The sequence below is a fragment of the Crinia signifera genome, chromosome 7 (genome assembly GCF_055691185.1).
Source record: "Crinia signifera chromosome 7, ASM5569118v1, whole genome shotgun sequence".
Classification (NCBI taxonomy): domain Eukaryota; kingdom Metazoa; phylum Chordata; class Amphibia; order Anura; family Myobatrachidae; genus Crinia; species Crinia signifera.
This window is the reverse complement of record NC_139223.1, coordinates 19378729-19398829: the sequence shown is the minus strand read 5'-3', so window position 1 is coordinate 19398829 and position 20101 is coordinate 19378729. Positions and strand designations below refer to the sequence as shown.

The 20101-nt window shown below is 50.3% G+C and overlaps 1 protein-coding gene across 1 annotated transcript in view; it reads right to left on the bottom strand.

Annotated features, from left to right (window-relative positions):
* Positions 1-3677: 3677 nt before the first annotated feature.
* ATXN2L (ataxin 2 like) overlaps positions 3678-20101 on the bottom strand; it is a 30623-nt gene continuing 14199 nt past the window's right edge. Inside the window, exons 4-23 of the mRNA XM_083152547.1 lie at positions 18653-18724; positions 18417-18567; positions 18039-18163; positions 17374-17465; positions 17062-17262; positions 16785-16963; positions 16552-16653; positions 16288-16455; positions 13961-14047; positions 13808-13872; positions 12105-12364; positions 9655-9724; positions 9318-9461; positions 9084-9153; positions 8778-8953; positions 8566-8692; positions 8358-8470; positions 8068-8277; positions 7780-7981; positions 3678-4331 (exon numbers count right to left, since the gene is read on the bottom strand). Of these exons, the coding sequence (XP_083008673.1) occupies positions 4282-4331; positions 7780-7981; positions 8068-8277; positions 8358-8470; positions 8566-8692; positions 8778-8953; positions 9084-9153; positions 9318-9461; positions 9655-9724; positions 12105-12364; positions 13808-13872; positions 13961-14047; positions 16288-16455; positions 16552-16653; positions 16785-16963; positions 17062-17262; positions 17374-17465; positions 18039-18163; positions 18417-18567; positions 18653-18724 (2664 nt within the window). The 3' untranslated portion in view covers positions 3678-4281. The remainder of the gene's footprint in view (positions 4332-7779; positions 7982-8067; positions 8278-8357; positions 8471-8565; positions 8693-8777; positions 8954-9083; positions 9154-9317; positions 9462-9654; positions 9725-12104; positions 12365-13807; positions 13873-13960; positions 14048-16287; positions 16456-16551; positions 16654-16784; positions 16964-17061; positions 17263-17373; positions 17466-18038; positions 18164-18416; positions 18568-18652; positions 18725-20101) is intronic.

The following is a 20101-nucleotide window of genomic DNA, read 5'->3' as shown; positions in this document are numbered from 1 at the left end:
GACGCGCAGCCGCTGGCGCCATCTTGGTAGAGGCACACTTCCCATTTAACCTCATGTGTGGTCATTGCCGCCTGGGACAGATGTCTACAGCTGTCATGTTATATATAGAGATTGATATCTACACATAAATAAATGAGTGTGTGCAGGGCTATTTTTCAGCAGGCTCCAGCAGGAACTGTGGCCCTTATTCTAGTTCACTCTTTCTGACAAAATATTTCTTAGATGGACAAAACCATGTGCACTGCAGGTGAGGCAGGTGTAAAACCCCACCCAAATCTAATTATCTCTGGACAAGTAACACCTGCCTCACATGGCTTTTGTCCATCTAAGAGATATTTTGTCAGAAAGAGTGAACTAGAATAGGAGCCTCAGTTCCTGCTGGAGCCTCCAGAAAAATAGCCCTGAGTGTGTGTTTGTGTGTGTGTGTATGTGTATATATATATATATATATATATATATATATATATATAGATCAGGGTACATTGTAGAGCTCCATGCTGTCCTCCTTTCCAAAGCCCAGAGAAGGGGAGATTGGGTGTATTTGGGAGTGTTCAGACCTCTCCTTGGTCTACGATTTATGTACCTCAAGAGGGACAGTTGTGAACGGTTAGGTCTAAATTATAGTGGGCTAAAGGACCTCTTGATGTCAAAGGGGAGGAGAGGGGGTGGAGGTCGAAAAAAGGATCCCAAACGGACACTCACCACGCTTCGGGCACGGTGGCTTGCTCCGCTCGCCCCCTGGTTACTAATGGCCCCCCGGCCTAGCTCCCCCCCCGAGTGTGAAAGGTCCTTTAGCCCACTACAATTTAGCATCTACTGAACTCATTTCTGAACTCTTCTAAAGATAAGGGGAGGTGCTTCCCATAGCCACCAATCAGATTCAAGCTATCATTTCTCTCTCTCTCCCCCTGACCATCGATGGCAGAGGTCATCCCTAGTTAAATACATTTGTATAAGAGAGTGGACTCTCTTAAATATGCAGCTCCCTGTTCTTCAGTACGATTTCTTCATCTGAAATATCGCAGCGCAGGGTATTTTACAGGGAACAAAACCTGCATTCGGTATTCCCTCATAAATGTCTTCTGGATTTGATGTTCACCTTTGGAACTTCAGAATTTGGTGATGACAAGAAATCATTTCTGCCTTTATTCACAGTATGAATGGCATAGCTGGGGTGGTCTTGCAGCTCTCATCTAGATATGCAGGGGGGTAGTAGATGACCCTAGACAGGGTTGGACTGACCCACAGAGGTACAGGTATGGGTTCCTCTCTCTGGGCTCCCGCTCCTCTAGGGCCCAGGTTGATAACTGTGCACTTGAATTATACCCGTTCCCTTATACCACCCAGGACTATGGTGTATTTACTACAGTGCTGTTATTAACCTGCTACAGTATCTTCCCCTTACACTTGCCTAGGGTTCTACTTGTCTGTATGCAAAGATTGAATGTGCAGACAGAAGTATAATGTGACATGTACTGTGCACATGCTAAAAGTGGAGCCAATCATAAAGATCATGAAGGCAGGCAGGAAGCTACAGGACACTGAAAACAAGGTGGATGCACCCCCAATATACCGTTAGGGAACAAGCGAGTAGGAGAGGTTGGGTAGAAGATGCATATGTGTTATGGCAATTGGGTCATTAAACTAGGGTTAACCCACCAAATATGACAGTGGGTACGGCCTACCACAGATCAGCCAATACAGTCCGTCACGTCAAAACTATATACCAAACTACCGCTATATAATACTAACAATATTTCCACATAAATGTACTAACACAATATAAAAGTTTTTTTTTTTTTATGTATTTGTAGACGGAGCAGGAATCCAAACATCAAGGAAGATTCAGGCTGCAAAAATCCGACTGCTGGCATCCCGCTGGTATGTAGTCAGGGTAGGTGACACAGGCATAGGTTGCAGGGTAGGAAGGTGAGGTACTGGCAGGGAGGGTTAGGAGAGCATACTTACCAGACTTCCTCCATCAGGATGCCGGCGTATGTATCCTGACCACTAGCCATCTGTATGTATTCAAGTATTTGTTTTTGGTGCCTTGTTCTGCCAAAACTGACCAGAGTATCCGACAGGAAACCTGCTGTGCATAGCCAATTATCCTCCCCTCCCTATACCACCAGGTGTGATATCCTAAAACGGTGCTTATTTAAGTTTTTAGTTATAACATGCCCATTAGCATTTTGAGATGAGTTGTCTTTCTGTCCTGTACTGATTTGCAACCACATAAAATATGTCAAGGACACCTCAAACATGCACCTATACCTCACAGTTTTAAGCACTTCCAATTGCTTATGTTCTAGGCTGCCCTCTAGTGGTATAAATGTCAAATTTCAGGTCACAATTATGAAACGGAAAAATATTTGCATAACACACATGGGGCAGTTGTAATAAGTGTAAGGTTACGCACCAGCCAACCAGCCCCTAACTGTCATTTTCTTCAAACAAAGCTAATTGGTGCAATCACCTACCTTTTTATTAGGCTTAATACATATATCCCTTTATTCTCTATAGAAGCAGTGTACACATTATAACCTTACAGTTTTAGCAGCATATTTTATATATTAACGGTTCAATTAAAACCATGCAGTGATTTGGAGGGACCTCAGCGTGACCATCTATGCCAGTCCCGATGGGACAGTCCTGCTATATGCAGGACACTGTGTACTTTAGAGCAGAAGAAATGCCGACACAGAGACGCAAGTTTAGTATCTGAGCTAAATAGCCCACAGGTGTGGTTATGACTTGTCAATAGTGACAGGGTCCTCCCACGGGAATATGTTGGCAACATGATTAACTGTTAACAATAAATACCCAATGGCCATGGACCTCACCTTTAACCAGGATCGTCTTCTGGGTCCCGGCAGCTACGGGACAGTTCCACCTTTTCCACCTAACTTTGTGTCAGCATCTTCAAAAGGTCTTTCTTATGATTTTTCAGATGTCAACATTGCAAACAAGTCGAGAGATTGATGTCAACCCACCAGTATGAATGACCATTCAACAGATTGCATTGCAGAAAACCACATGCCGTGCTTGGCCATTTCAGACTTTTGCCCTGCTCCCTTCCATCATACTTTTTAAAGACTAGTATAAGTGCTTGCCCCCTGCATTCATATGCAATACTCTGACAAGCATCTGCACCAACAATGAAGGGCTGTATAGGAGAACATCACACTACACGAAGACTCCACTCACTCTGCTACAAACAAGACAAAAGGGGAGATGAAGTAAACCTTTAAAATAATAAAATGGAAAGTGGTAAACCACCAATCAGCTCCTATCTTTCATTTTTCAAGCCCAGCCTGTAGCATGGCAGTTAGGCGCTGAGTGGCTGGTGGTTTATCACTTCTCAAGCTTAGTACATCTAATTGTGCTTTCAGGCTCTTTGTGAGCGGTGTGTGGACGAATCCTAAGAACTACGCAGTCAGCTATGCAGAGAGTCCGGTACTGGCGGCCAAGGTAAAGGAGTTAAATGACTCCAGGCCCATCTCAATAACCAACAATCACCAAAATAACCACCAAGAGGGCAAATGGGCCACTTCGCACAAAGCAATCACAAACGCCATTCGCTTCATAAATATGCCAATAGGCCAAGACCCCGACATCATCATACATACTCACCCGAGTAGGGAAATGACCCCATCACCCAAGAAAAGAGAACCTGGTTTAGTTTAAAACTTTATTTTTTAGTTTTTGGTGTTTTTTGTAATTTTTTTGTAGATTTTTTTCTTTCTTTTTTTAAATATTTTATTCAATAAAAAGTAAAAGTAGTCCATCACTCCGTTCAAGTTAAGGGGAGATACGGGAGGAGATGAAGGGGAAGAGGGTGGGAGATGAAAGTGGACTCTGCCTTGAAACTGCCTGATTTTAGTTATAAATAAAAAATAAAATCTTGGTTTTTGTTCCAGTCTCTGAGAGAAGGGCTGTGCCCCCTTCCCCCCTGCAGATCAAACCAAAAGCTAAAACATTCTCCTCCTGGTGCCAATAAGGGGGACTAAGGCTGCCTCCGGCTGTGGGCTCCACGCCTGGGACAGTTCTCCGTGTGGCTGAACGCTCTTCTCCGATCGGAAGTGATGCCGGCCCCACAACCCTGTTGCCACCCAGCGCTTCTGCGGAAGTCTGTTGGAGGGGTGGGAGGGGGGAGTGGGCCCGTGGACACTGCCTCTCAGCCAGTATCCTTGGATAATGTGGATGGGGTAGGGCCAGAGGCAGGACTGGCTGCTGGGGTTATATGACTGTGGAGGCTGGAATCGCAGCCTGGAAGAAAGCTCAGTTACCTGGAGGGTGGAACGGGAGTTGCTGGGACGGATGAGACTGAACTGAAACAAGACATTTAGAAAACGGATTAAGCATAAGTTATGTGCTACAGGCAGACATTTCATTACTCAATTCTCTGGGGCAGATTTATTAAGCTCAGTGAAGTGATAAAGTGTCTGGTTTTTATCACCGGACAATCCGCTCCTACCTGTGAAGTTACAGGCTTGGTTTGAAAAGAGACAGGTAGGAGCAGATTGGTGTTTATCACCGGCCTGTCACTTTTCAAACCAAACCTGTAACTTCAGTTAGGAGCTGATTGGCCGGTGATAAACACCAGACACTTTATCACTTCACTGAGCTTAATAAACCGAGGCTTCTGGGTAATGGTACCACAACCTATACTGTAACTCTGCATCCAGCGTCTACCCCGAGGGTACTCAACATTTAACCCTCAAGCTGCTGGGGAACTACACATCTCAGCATGCCCTTGCACAGTGCTCCTAGTAGGGCATGCTAAAACTGATACATGAAATGCTGAGGTGTGTAGTTCTACAGCAGCTGGACGGACGCATTTTGAATGCTACCGATTTACGCATGGAATGTCATTTTAGTCTGAACAAAGGGCCACAAAATCTCTTTCCCAAGCTCAGTACACCCTATACGATATGAGCGATATTGTCCCTTGGACTCATGGGCAAACGATGCATTTTTCATTGACCATTAACTATATTGTTCAGTGATGTCACCCTAAAAACTCAAACATGGAGTCGTTGCGGATATAGACCGAGCTGCAGGTGCAGGCGTACTACTCATTACTGAGCACGCTGGTACGCTGCAGATATAGACAGCGCTGCACGTGCAGGCGTACTACTCATTACTGAGCACGCTGGTACGCTGCAGATATAGACAGCGCTGCACGTGCAGGCGTACTACTCATTACTGAGCATGCTGGTACGCTGCAGATATAGACAGCGCTGCACGTGCAGGCGTACTACTCATTACTGAGCACGCTGGTACGCTGCAGATATAGACAGCGCTGCACGTGCAGGCGTACTACTCATTACTGAGCACGCTGGTACGCTGCAGATATAGACAGCGCTGCTTGTGCAGGCGTACTAATTACTAAGCACGCTGGTACGCTGCAGATAGACAGCGCTGCACGTGCAGGCGTACTACTCATTACTGAGCATGCTGGTACGCTGCAGATATAGACAGCGCTGCACGTGCAGGCGTACTAATTACTGAGCATGCTGCAGATATAGCAGCGCTGCACGTGCAGGCGTACTACTCATTACTGAGCATGCTGCAGATATAGACAGCGCTGCACGTGCAGGCGTACTACTCATTACTGAGCACGCTGCAGATATAGCAGCGCTGCACGTGCAGGCGTACTACTCATTACTGAGCATGCTGCAGATATAGACAGCGCTGCACGTGCAGGCGTACTACTCATTACTGAGCATGCTGGTACGCTGCAGATATAGACCGAGCTGCACGTGCAGGCGTACTACTCATTACTGAGCATGCTGGTACGCTGCAGATATAGCAGCGCTGCACGTGCAGGCGTACTACTCATTACTGAGCATGCTGGTACGCTGCAGATATAGACAGCGCTGCACGTGCAGGCGTACTACTCATTACTGAGCATGCTGGTACGCTGCAGATATAGACAGCGCTGCACGTGCAGGCGTACTACTCATTACTGAGCATGCTGGTACGCTGCAGATATAGACAGCGCTGCACGTGCAGGCGTACTACTCATTACTGAGCATGCTGGTACGCTGCAGATATAGACAGCGCTGCACGTGCAGGCGTACTACTCATTACTGAGCATGCTGGTACGCTGCAGATATAGACAGCGCTGCACGTGCAGGCGTACTACTCATTACTGAACATGCTGGTACGCTGCAGATATAGACAGCGCTGCACGTGCAGGCGTACTACTCATTACTGAGCATGCTGGTACGCTGCAGATATAGCAACGCTGCACGTGCAGGCGTACTACTCATTACTGAGCATGCTGGTACGCTGCAGATATAGACAGCGCTGCACGTGCAGGCGTACTACTCATTACTGAGCATGCTGGTACGCTGCAGATATAGACAGCGCTGCACGTGCAGGCGTACTACTCATTACTGAGCATGCTGGTACGCTGCAGATATAGACAGCGCTGCACGTGCAGGCGTACTACTCATTACTGAGCATGCTGGTACGCTGCAGATATAGACAGCGCTGCACGTGCAGGCGTACTACTCATTACTGAGCATGCTGGTACGCTGCAGATATAGACAGCGCTGCACGTGCAGGCGTACTACTCATTACTGAGCATGCTGGTACGCTGCAGATATAGACAGCGCTGCACGTGCAGGCGTACTACTCATTACTGAGCATGCTGGTACGCTGCAGATATAGACAGCGCTGCACGTGCAGGCGTACTACTCATTACTGAGCATGCTGGTACGCTGCAGATATAGACAGCGCTGCACGTGCAGGCGTACTACTCATTACTGAGCATGCTGGTACGCTGCAGATATAGACAGCGCTGCACGTGCAGGCGTACTACTCATTACTGAACATGCTGGTACGCTGCAGATATAGACAGCGCTGCACGTGCAGGCGTACTACTCATTACTGAGCATGCTGGTACGCTGCAGATATAGCAACGCTGCACGTGCAGGCGTACTACTCATTACTGAGCATGCTGGTACGCTGCAGATATAGACAGCGCTGCACGTGCAGGCGTACTACTCATTACTGAGCATGCTGGTACGCTGCAGATATAGACAGCGCTGCACGTGCCGGCGTACTACTCATTACTGAGCACGCTGCAGATATAGACAGCGCTGCACGTGCAGGCGTACTACTCATTACTGAACATGCTGGTACGCTGCAGATATAGACAGCGCTGCACGTGCAGGCGTACTACTCATTACTGAACATGCTGGTACGCTGCAGATATAGACAGCGCTGCACGTGCAGGCGTACTACTCATTACTGAGCACGCTGCAGATATAGACAGCGCTGCACGTGCAGGCGTACTACTCATTACTGAGCACGCTGCAGATATAGACAGCGCTGCACGTGCAGGCGTACTACTCATTACTGAGCACGCTGCAGATATAGACAGCGCTGCACGTGCAGGCATACTACTCATTACTGAGCACGCTGCAGATATAGACAGCGCTGCACGTGCCGGCGTACTACTCATTACTGAGCACGCTGGTACGCTGCAGATAGACAGCGCTGCACGTGCCGGCGTACTACTCATTACTGAGTACGCTGCAGATATAGACAGCGCTGCACGTGCAGGCGTACTACTCATTACTGAGCATGCTGGTACGCTGCAGATATAGCAACGCTGCACGTGCAGGCGTACTATTCATTACTGAGCATGCTGGTACGCTGCAGATATAGACAGTGCTGCACGTGCAGGCGTACTACTCATTACTGAACATGCTGGTTCCCTCTAGGCGTCACCACCGCACAGTGCCATATCCTGGCTGCACTCACCTTGATGATGGGGTATATAGGCGTATGGAGAATTGCTGGATACACCGGTCTGTTGGACAGAACCCTGTGGAGGGCCTCCGTGAGTCTGTGAAGGGTGTAGGAGCATGACCTGTGTAGGGTGAGGGCCTCCAGGGTGCGATGGGTGGGGGGCTCCGGGGTGAGGAGGGGGAGGGGCTCCAGTTATTCCGCTCTGTACATGCGCCTGGAAGAGACAAACGCAGATTTATGAAGGACGGTTTACACCGGGAACAGCAGGGAGACCGTCATGGCAGCCACGCTGCGTATTACCTGTGCCACGTGAGACATGTTCGTGTAGCCGTGCTGTAGCTGCTGATGGGCGTGGATTGCGTACACGGCCTGCTGCGGGTAGCTGCTCTGTGGGGACTGCGCCTGGGGTCCAGGAGTCAGGGAGGGTGGAGTGCCAGTCAGGGCTGCCGTGTGATACAAGTTCTGCTGAGGCTGTCCGCTGCCCATGTGGGGGGGTTGGCCGCCCTGGTGCTGGAGGGAGATGTACAGGTCAGTCTGTGCATTGGGCTTATCCCTTCCAACACTACACTGCAGACAAGCCCCTCACTCACCTGCACTGGGCTTTGGTTGGCATGCTGAGACTGCTGCTGGCTCTGGGTAGGGGTGCTGGAAGGTTGCGGGTGCAGCTGGGCTGCATGATGCGAGTAGGACTGATGGACAGTTGCTGAAAGAGAGACAGACATTACCCATAGGCTGCTGCCGTTACTGGAGGCAGAGGAGCCACAGCAGCGGCACACAGGTAGGTACAGGGATACTTACCATACAGGGTCTGCGGGGTGGGCTGCTCTGTAGGCTGGTACTGAGGATTGGAGGACGACACTAAGGCCTGGTGGTTCCCAGATGCCAGCATGCGTGGATTCCCTTGCAGCATCTGAGCAAACATGGGCTAAAGGGGAGGAAAGCACAACGCTAAGTCCCGTTACAGAAACGCCAAGCCCATCGCGGGAAAACGGCGCGACAGCCCCACCTACCTGCGAGGGGTAATGAGCCATGGGCTGCATCATGGTCGGCTGCCCTGGGAACTGCTGAGGGCTGTAGGAGATGTAAGAGGAATACGGGGTGGCTGCCACAAGAGGGGGTCCGGCGGCTGCCGCTGCTTGCATTATGGGAGGGGCGGAGTTGGGCTGGTCAGAGCGCTGTGGAGGACCTGCAGGAGGAATGGGAGAGAAGGCTTGGTCAGAGGACACAGACATCGCACAATGTCCAGCTAGGTGGACGGAACAATTCCTACTTCTACAATGTGAGATCAGACTGGGCTGAGGGCACCAGACCCTTACCTTTCGCTCTGTACTTCCCCTGCTGGCCCTGCACGGAGTTAGACACCGGATACGAATACATCTGAGGAGCCTGGAAGAGTCAGTTATACAGACAGTTTAGGTTCTGTACAGTTCTGCTACAGCAATGACCGGCACAGACTGAATGACCGGCATGGGGCTGCATCATGTAACAGGTGGGCGATTACGTAAAGGGTGTAGCGCTATGGGAAGAGGTGGCATCTAGGGTGAACCCACCTGCACCGCCGGGTTCATGTGAATCTGAGGGATGTAGGATATATACTGGCTGTACACCCCACCCTGCCCTGCCGTCAGCATCGGAATGGTGGTGGTGGAATGGTTTCTTGGTCCAGGGGATGTCGGGGTGCTAGTTGCCTTGTTCTGGGGAAAAAAAGTCTGAATAGTCATCTAGAAATTGAACCTGTATGGAGAGATTGGTGCAACCATTATCTGCATCACCAACAGAGACAGCAGGTATTGTGACTGAACCAATGTCGTCAGTATCTCCATGTGCCAATAGGCTGCTCTCTCAGCGAGCACACCACCAACATGGATCCTTGACCGATCTACTCACCACAGCCAGAAGAGACTTGGAAGGGTTAAACTCCTTAGCATTGGGGTTCAGGGTGGATTTCTTTACTTGGCTGAAAAAAAAGGGGGGAGACGCCATTTTAATGAGCAGACTGATTCGTTTGTCTCCAATATACAGTAATGTAGGTAGTACTGTATCATACACAGCAGCCAATACACAGGTGCAGATGGGGAACCTACGCGCACGCTCACAGCAGCCCATACACAGGTGCAGATGGGGAACCTACGCGCACGCTCACAGCAGCCCATACACAGGCGCAGAGGGGGAACCTCCGCGCACGCTCACAGCAGCCCATACACAGGCGCAGAGGGGGAACCTCCGCGCACGCTCACAGCAGCCCATACACAGGCGCAGAGGGGGAACCTACGCGCACGCTCACAGCAGCCCATACACAGGCGCAGAGGGGGAACCTCCGCGCACGCTCACAGCAGCCCATACACAGGCGCAGAGGGGGAACCTCCGCGCACGCTCACAGCAGCCCATACACAGGCGCAGAGGGGGAACCTTCGCGCACACTCACAGCAGCCCATACACAGGCGCAGAGGGGGAACCTACGTGCACGCTCACAGCAGCCCATACACAGGCGCAGAGGGGGAACCTACGTGCACGCTCACAGCAGCCCATACACAGGCGCATAGGGGGAACCTACGTGCGCGCTCACAGCAGCCAATACACAGACGCAGAGGGGGAACCTACGTGCACGCTCACAGCAGCCAATACACAGGCGCAGAGGGGGAACCTACGTGCACACTCACAGCAGCCAATACACAGGCGCAGAGGGGGAACCTACGTGCACGCTCACAGCAGCCAATACACAGGCGCAGAGGGGGAACCTACGTGCACGCTCACAGCAGCCCATACACAGGCGCAGAGGGGGAACCTACGTGCACGCTCACAGCAGCCAATACACCGGAGCGGAGGGGGAACCTACGTGCACGCTCACAGCAGCCCATACACAGGCGCAGAGGGGGAACCTACGTGCGCGCTCACAGCAGCCAATACACAGACGCAGAGGGGGAACCTACGTGCACGCTCACAGCAGCCAATACACAGGCGCAGAGGGGGAACCTACGTGCACACTCACAGCAGCCAATACACAGGCGCAGAGGGGGAACCTACGTGCACGCTCACAGCAGCCAATACACAGGCGCAGAGGGGGAACCTACGTGCACGCTCACAGCAGCCCATACACAGGCGCAGAGGGGGAACCTACGTGCACGCTCACAGCAGCCAATACACCGGAGCGGAGGGGGAACCTACGTGCACGCTCACAGCAGCCCATACACAGGCGCAGAGGGGGAACCTACGTGCACGCTCACAGCGGCCAATACACAGGCGCAGAGGGGGAACCTACGTGCACACTCACAGCAGCCAATACACAGGCGCAGAGGGGGAACCTACGTGCACACTCACAGCAGCCCATACACAGGCGCAGAGGGGGAACCTACGTGCACACTCACAGCAGCCAATACACAGGCGCAGAGGGGGAACCTACGTGCACACTCACAGCAGCCAATAGACAGGCGCAGAGGGGGAACCTACGTGCACACTCACAGCAGCCAATACACAGGCGCAGAGGGGGAACCTAGGTGCACACTCACAGCAGCCAATACACAGGCGCAGAGGGGGAACCTACTAGCACGCTCACAGCAGCCAATACACAGGCGCAGAGGGGGAACCTACGTGCACGCTCACAGCAGCCAATACACAGGCGCAGAGGGGGAACCTACGTGCACGCTCACAGCAGCAAATACACAGGCGCAGAGGGGGAACCTAGGTGCACGCTCACAGCAGCCAACACACAGGCGCAGAGGGGGAACCTACGTGCACGCTCACAGCAGCCAATACACCGGCGCAGAGGGGGAGCCTACGCGCACGCTCACAGCAGCCCATACATAGGTGCAGAGGGGGAACCTACGTGCACGCTCACAGCAGCCCATACACAGGCGCAGAGGGGGAACCTACGTGCATGCTCACAGCAGCCCATACACAGGCGCAGAGGGGGAACCTACGTGCACGCTCACAGCAGCCCATACACAAGCGCAGAGGGGGAACCTACGTGCATGCTCACAGCAGCCCATACACAGGCGCAGAGGGGGAACCTACGTGCACGCTCACAGCAGCCCATACACAGGTGCAGAGGGGGAACCTACGTGCACGCTCACAGCAGCCAATACACAGGTGCAGAGGAGGAACCAACGTGCACGCTCACAGCAGCCCATACACAGGCGCAGAGGGGGAACCTACGTGCACGCTCAAAGCAGCCCATACACAGGTGCAGAGGGGGAACCTACGTGCACGCTCACAGCAGCCAATACACAGGTGCAGATTGGGAACCTACGTGCACGCTCACAGCAGCCAATACACAGGTGCAGAGGAGAACATACACGCTCACTCACAGAGGGGGGGGGGGGGGGGGGTGTAGGACTTACTCGCACACTATGTGCTCCTCTTTCTCTTCTGGTTCCGCTTTGCATGCAGGACTGGCCGCTTCCTCCTGGCGCTCGCTACTCTCACATACTCGCTCCTCCTTGATCTCTTCCGTCGGCTCTGAGGTTTTATGCCCCAGATCATGCGTCTCTGCCCCGTCGCAGTGCGCCAGGTCCTGCGGAGCCAGCTTGTTTTCTATAGGCTCTCGCTGCCTGGATGGGAACGTTTCTACTGAGGAGTCTGGGCAGGAGCTCGATTGGAGCTAGAACAGAAGAACATAGGAAACCGTCAAATAACGTCTCAGCAGAAATAATAGTTCTCGCTGCATCTCCCCAGGCAGTGGTCCGAGAGGGCATATCTCTCTGCACCCCATGCAGTCACCTCAAATTATCTCTCTGCACTCAGGCAGTCACCCCAAATTATCTCCCTGCACCCCATGCAGTCACCCCAAATTATCTCTCTGCACTCAGGCAGTCACCCCAAATTATCTCCCTGCAACCCATGCAGTCACCCCAAATGATCTCCCTGCACCCCATGCAGTCACCCCAAATTATCTCTCTGCACTCAGGCAGTCACCCCAAATTATCTCCCTGCACCCCATGCAGTCACCCCAAATTATCTCTCTGCACTCAGGCAGTCACCCCAAATTATCTCTCTGCACTCAGGCAGTCACCCCAAATGATCTCCCTGCACCCGAAGCAGCCACTCCAAATTATCTCCCTGCACTCCCAGGCAGTGGGTCCGGGGGGGGGATACCCCTGAACTCCAGGCAAGAATCCTGAGGGTTAGTGCAGGGCTGGGCAATAGCGGCCCTCCAGCTGTTGATGAACTACACATCTTAGCATGTCTTGCTTCAGTTTCAGCATGGCCACATGCAAAGCATCCTGGGATGTGTAGTTCATCAACAGCTGGAGGGCCTCTATTGCCCAGCCCTGGGTTAGTGGGTCTTGCCTAGTGTGTCCGAATCATAGCAAGTGGACATGGTACACTTACATGGTGTCCACCTATGTCGACAGACGCAAGGCCGTGAAAAGCTCATGTTGACCCTTTTCCATGTCAAGCTTTTGGCCATGTCGACCTTTGGGCACGGTCGACCTAATAACCCACTTTCCCGTGTCTTGTGTCAGTGCTGTGAATGCTTACACTGTATTTAAGAGGATAACTGTTATTTTATATCGATTGTTATTTTATTCTACCGGCCGGTGGAAAGGAGTATGTATGTATGTATGTATGTATGTAAGTAAAAAAATAGTGATAAACTTTTGTGGTTTGGTCCAAAATCTGTTTATTTTGTATTTCTTTCGTTTGTGTTCTTTAAAAGGATTGAGTATCCCTTTAAACATGGAAACATAGAATTTGACGGCAGATAAGAACCACTTGGCCCATCTAGTCTGCCCCTTGACAGTGGCAGGTTGGACCAAAACCAGTGTTTTTTGTGCTTTTGAACTGTTACACTGCACCGAGTGAGTAATTTGTTATATTGTGTATTAGCACACCCCCAACATTTGTTCTTTAGAAATCAGAATTTGCCACACCAAAAGGTGCGGCCACCTCCAAAATGAGGTGTGGGTTAAGGACAAGTGGAAAATGCCCCCCGCATATAATAATTACATTGTCCTATATTCCCTACCAGACGCATGAGGATGTGTTGGACAGTCCCCCACACTAAAGCACTATGGTCCATCAATCGCTTGTAATCACTCACCCTGAATTCAGCCCCGAATTTCCGCAGCTCATCCAGTTGATTCCTCTTCTGGTCGGTCTGCAGCACTGCACGGAGAAATGACAGCAACTGTATAAACACTAACTAGGAGACCAATACCAGCCAGACGACTACAGGGCACGCGGATGGACAAACCTTTACACGGCGGCTTCACTTCGCATGGGGCGTTCTGCTCCAACGACCGACTCTGCTCCTTCACCACAGAGCTTTGAACCTCTTTGCCTAAAAAAAAAAAAAAATAATAATTTAATAAAAAAGACCAAAACAAGTGAGGCTGTATAAAGCAAAACGGGAAACATATTTATACAGCGCTTCACCGTAAACACATAACGATCCAAAAATATTCTATCTTTAAAGCTGTACTGTGGCAAAAAAATAAAGTCCAAAAAGTTCCATTTCAGGGGTCGGTGGCTGGTGGACAAGAGGCTAAAAGGGAAATGCACCTTATCCATCAGGAGGAAGATCAGCTCTGGTCAATATCCTGAACCACAATGATCAAGCTTCTGGATGAATAGTAAAAATCCCTGTATGACTCTCTCCATCCCCCCAATCAGACACACTGTATGGCTTAAATGGGACTATTTTTTTTAAATGGTGTTTTTGTCTCTCGCTCTCATTATCCATTGGAGTTCATTTTCTATGACTTTAAAAAGGACATTGAACAACTTCTATATGTGATGTCAGAGCAAAGCTAGGTCATATCCAAAGGCAGTGGAACTAGTCATCAAGGCACGGAACCCAGAAGAATGAATGCAGAGTACTTGGACATTAATGCTGTAAGCAATAATCCTGCGTTACACAGAGGTGGGGTGCAACATGAACCCCAATACGTTTTGGGAAATTAAAATATTGGTATTCATTATGCATATTCCTACTGTACTGCAAAAGCTATATGCAAAAAAGGCCCATACACTAGTGCAGTGGTAGCCAACCACGGTCCTCGAGAGCTACCAACAGTTCACATTTTCCAGACAACCTAGCTGCTGCACAGGTGCACTCATTACTCACTGACACATTATAAATGATCCAAAGGTGGAGCCAATTACTTCACGTGTGATTCTGTGAGGAGATCTGGAAAACATTAACTGTTTGTAGCTCTCGAGGACTGGAGTTGGCTACCCCAGCGCTAGGGCGACGCATGGTGATTTGGGCGCTTTTCATCGGATTCCGGAGAGAAATTGGATGAAGAGTGTAAAAAATCGCATGTGTTTGACATCAGGTCCGATGTGATGCGCGGTCCCGTGAGCCGGAAGATCGCATGGGCTGCACTATATAATTAACTGCAGGGCCAAGGCTGGTCTAGGATCGCATATAATACATTGTATACAGTCCTCCCGTCCTGGGTGGATCAAGGGGGAATCGCTGGGGACTTCCTGAACACCACCTGAACACCTAAAACATAAAATCACCCTCATGGATACATGAAATTATTTTATTTATAAAATTTAAATTTCATATAGTTGCAATCTTTTTGAAGACAAAAATACTCTGTAGTAAATCAAAAATGGAAAGGGAGCCCCAGCCCAACCACTTATACACACAAGGTTAGTGTCTATACACGTTACGCTTCTAAAGCTTAATCGCTAAAACCCAGTGCATGGTGGCATCCTAAGTATCGGTGTTGTTACTCCTATTTCATTTGACTATCTCCCAGATGTCTTTCAGTAGGGATGCGGTCATTTGGTCTACTGCATTATGGTCGACAGTCATTAGGTCGAATCCATTAGGTCGACATGCTAAAAGGTCGACATGACTCTAGGTCGACATGGGAAAATGTCGACATGATTCTAGTTCGAAAGGTCATTAGTTCGACAGGTCATTAGTTCGACAAGGTCATTAGTTCGACATTGTCTATGTCGACATTCACAAGGTCGACATGGAGTTTTTCACTGTTTTTTGAGCCAGCATGTGCCGACAGGCGGTATTTCATGCCCTACCATCCACTAGGGCGTGGTGGGAGAATAAAATAGTGTGCCGAGCGTAGCGAGGCACCGTGCCCGACGCATAGCGAGCGCAGCGAGCGTTGCGAGGGGATGCAGTGCACTTTAAACTGTGTCCATGTCGACTGTGTTGACATTCAGGTAAAAAAACAGTGAAAAACCCCATGTCGACCTTATAAATGTCGACATAGACAATGTCGAACTAATGACCTTGTCGAACTAATGACATGTCGAACTAATGACCTTTCGACCTAGAATCATGTCGACCTTTTCCCATGTCGACCTAGAGTCATGTCGACCTTTTAGCATGTCGACCTAATGGATTCGACCTAATGACTTTCTACCATAATGCAATAGACCAAATGATCCCAACCCCTTTCAGTATTAGAAGATAACAGATCCTGTGTTGGCAGAAAGTCCACTTTATTTACACCTAATTAGGGAGCATCACATTCAATATAAATGCGTACAAAAAGGTATTAGGACTTCAATGTGTTAATTAGGGTATACAGGCTTCCTCACCTTCTATTATCAAGGTGGGAGTGACATTCTTTGGGGAGGAGGGTTTAGCGGAGGAGCTGGGTTCCACAGCAGATCGAGAATCCGGAGTGGAAGCCTGAGAAGACGAGTCCAGGGAACTGACGGAGGAGGCGGATTTTGGAGACAGGGGTGCGTAGATGCGGGATGCAGCTGGATCAGGACAGGGATGAAGAGAATTCAGTCATTAAAGTACATATCTGTAGTAGGATGAAACTTCTAAGTAGTGTCGAGCTTGAGAAAACCAACCTGATGGGGATGTGGACACTTCTATAGGACGACTGGACGGAGAAGCCATGGTCTTAGTACACCTTACTGGGCGCTGTGATTTGGGTGACATCCTTGAAGGACCTAATAGGTAAAATATATAAATTGGACCCTCATGCAGAAAGTGGATCACCAAAGGAAGAACTGAAGCCAACTGCATTCCATAGAAATATTCCACACCATCCGTGGTGGAGATATGCTCCACCAATGCTCACCTCCGTTGATGCCTCTCTGCTCCGGCACTGGGCTAGAACTGGTTTCAGGATAATGTTGAGGGGCAGCACGGGGAGGGACGGAGCCCATGCCAGGTCTTCCTCCTCTGGTGGAGTTTGTCCGTAGTCCTCCTCGTGACCCGTCTCTGACCCGTTGTGGAAGAGGAATGTACTTTCCATCCCTGAGAAAACCGTGATGCGCCGTTTGTTAGTCCAGACATCACACTGTATAATATTGCACCCAGATAACAACGTGCAGCCCTACAGTATATACACTCACCGGGTACCAAGGCTTGGGCTGTCCCGGTCAGAGTTTGGACGATTGACAGAACTATGTTTCTCCTCCTCTGTCCGGCAGTCGTCATTCTCTATGGCGATCCGGGCTCTGTACTGGGGGCTGGATTCTATTTCACGGGCAAGCTGGGCTGCTCGTGCTTCCCGCTGCCTAAACTCCTCAGAGTTATCCTTCTCTAGAGGGACCCTAAAGAGAACATAGAATATATAATACCTCCCAGGCACAATGCTCTCCACACCCTACCCGCACGGACCCCTTTATTACACTCAGTCCGCAGGCTACAAGAGTATAACTCACGTGTATGAGGAGAGGCTGCTGTCGTATGTCGTTTTCACTCCGTAATTATCCTCATTGAACTTAAACATGTCGTTGGGATCCCAGCCATTAGACTGAAAAAGAAATGATGTATTAGGAAGGCAGCAGGATGCCAGCAGAAAGCCAATAATACTTAACAACCCTCGGGAATAAAGTCTCCAGGCTATTAGCACAGTGCAATAATTAATAAGCCAGCTATTAAATGACAGAAGAACTACATAACTGGTGAGATGGGTGCTATGCTCTCTGCTGGTAGCGAAAAGGAACACCATAAACTGTGTGAGTGGGGGGTGATGTTTTAGAGGGGTGCCAGATGACTGCCCGACAGAGGGGATCCGACGGGGGATCCTGACTCACAGGGGCTATTCTGCCTTGTGGGGGTCCACGACCCCCACAGAGGGAGAATAGAACCTGTGGCGAGCAAAGCGAGCCTGTAAGGGGCTTCTTTGAGCTCACTCCCCTGTCGGAGCGACGGCAGTTGGGATTCCAACGTCTGAATACTGACTGTCTGGATCCCTCCTTGTCGTATCGCCATACCACACCCGTTTTAGAGTCTCAAATAGCTAGCGCAACACTGAGCAGGATTAAGGGGCACTTGCGAGACTCGCTACCACAAGATCACCCCCAAAACCCGTACTCCCACCTACCATATCAGACTCCAGGTCATAGTCATCGCTGTTGCTTTCGCCCCCATCCCAGCGCATTAGGACCTTCTCCTTGTGCTCCCCATTCACTTTGGAATTCATTGCGATGGCGGAATCTGTAAACTTGTCTGTGGGGAAGGAGAAGCGGATGTAACAGATACAAATATAAAATCCTGATAGGATTCTCATTACTAGCCACGTGCCGGGTTCGTACGTACAACGGATAGTGGCCTCAGGAAGCTTCTGCCGAAGACAGAGCAGGAAGACACGATCCATCCAGTCCTACCCAACGCAACGTCTAGGAGGATTGAGTCTTCCTGCACCATCAGTGACGGACACTTAAAAGTTATACGGAGAGTTGCGTGGCCCTTGCGGCCTTACCTTTTGTAGCATAGTTGAAATCTACATTGTGGAAGTGAACGAGGGCCACATCTGAGTGCTTGAAGATCATGGTGTCAACAATGTCCTCGCGTTTCGGTCCGGTCACCTGATCACCTGTCTTCTGGTGCACTGCGTCAACAGCCAATTCAAACTGCCGTAGGAGAGAGAGAGAGACAGTCAGTGGTTTGTCAGATCTCACCGGCACCCTGTGGCAGGCTACACTCTTCTGCTCTTACCTTGGAGCTTAACGTCTTGAAGATGCCTTGGTACATGGTCCCATTCTTCACCTTCACATCACATGTGGATCCCTTTAAAAGAGAGAAGCATTGCTTTACCAACCCCGGGTTATAACCATATCACACACATTCTCTCATTCCTCTCAGTCCCACAGAATATCGCTGCATCCAGTGGGGTCAACATCTGGTGCACAGTGCAGCACTACTGTGGGTCTGGAGAAACACCTGCAGTGTCTACTATTGACCATTTCAGTGTAACAGACTCCATAGTCCCCATTCTTTGGTAACTCCTCACCCTAAGGCATCACCCAGCCACCAGAGCAGAGATGCCGCTGAATCGCAGTTACAGGAGAGCCTTCGCTACAGGGTCTAATCCGGGCACCTTGTCACTAACATACAATCCCCATCAGTTACAGGAGAGCCTTAGCTACAGGGGCTAATCCGGGCACCTTGTCACTAACATAAAACCCCCATCAGTTACAGGAGAGCCTTCGCTACAGGGGCTAATCCGGGCACCTTGTCACTAACATACAACCCCCATCAGTTACAGGAGAGCCTTCGCTACAGGGGCTGATCCGGGCACCTTGTCACTAACATACAAACCCCATCAGTTACAGGAGAGCCTTAGCTACAGGGGCTAATCCGGGCACCTTGTCACTAACATACAACCCCCATCAGTTACAGGAGAGCCTTAGCTACAGGGGCTAATCCGGGCACCTTGTCACTAACATACAACCCCCATCAGTTACAGGAGAGCCTTAGCTACAGGGGCTAATCCGGGCACCTTGTCACTAACATACAACCCCCATCAGTTACAGGAGAGCCTTAGCTACAGGGGCTGATCCGGGCACCGTCACTAACATACAACCCCCATCAGTTACAGGAGAGCCTTAACTACAGGGGCTAATCCGGGCACCGTATCACTAACATACAACCCCTATCAGTTACAGGAGAGCCTTAGCTACAGGGGCTAATCCGGGCACCTTGTCACTGTAACATACAACCCCCATCAGTTACATGAGAGCCTTAGCTACAGGGGCTAATCCGGGCACCTTGTCACTGTAACATACAACCCCCATCAGTTACAGGAGAGCCTTAGCTACAGGGGCTAATCCGGGCACCTTGTCACTGTAACATACAACCCCCATCAGTTACATGAGAGCCTTAGCTACAGGGGCTAATCCGGGCACCTTGTCACTGTAACATACAACCCCCATCAGTTACAGGAGAGCCTTAGCTACAGGGGCTAATCCGGGCACCTTGTCACTGTAACATACAACCCCCATCAGTTACAGGAGAGCCTTCGCTACAGGGGCTAATCCGGGCACCTTGTTACTGTAACATACAACCCCCATCAGTTACAGGAGAGCCTTAGCTACAGGGGCTAATCCGGGCACCTTGTCACTGTAACATACAACCCCCATCAGTTACATGAGAGCCTTCGCTACA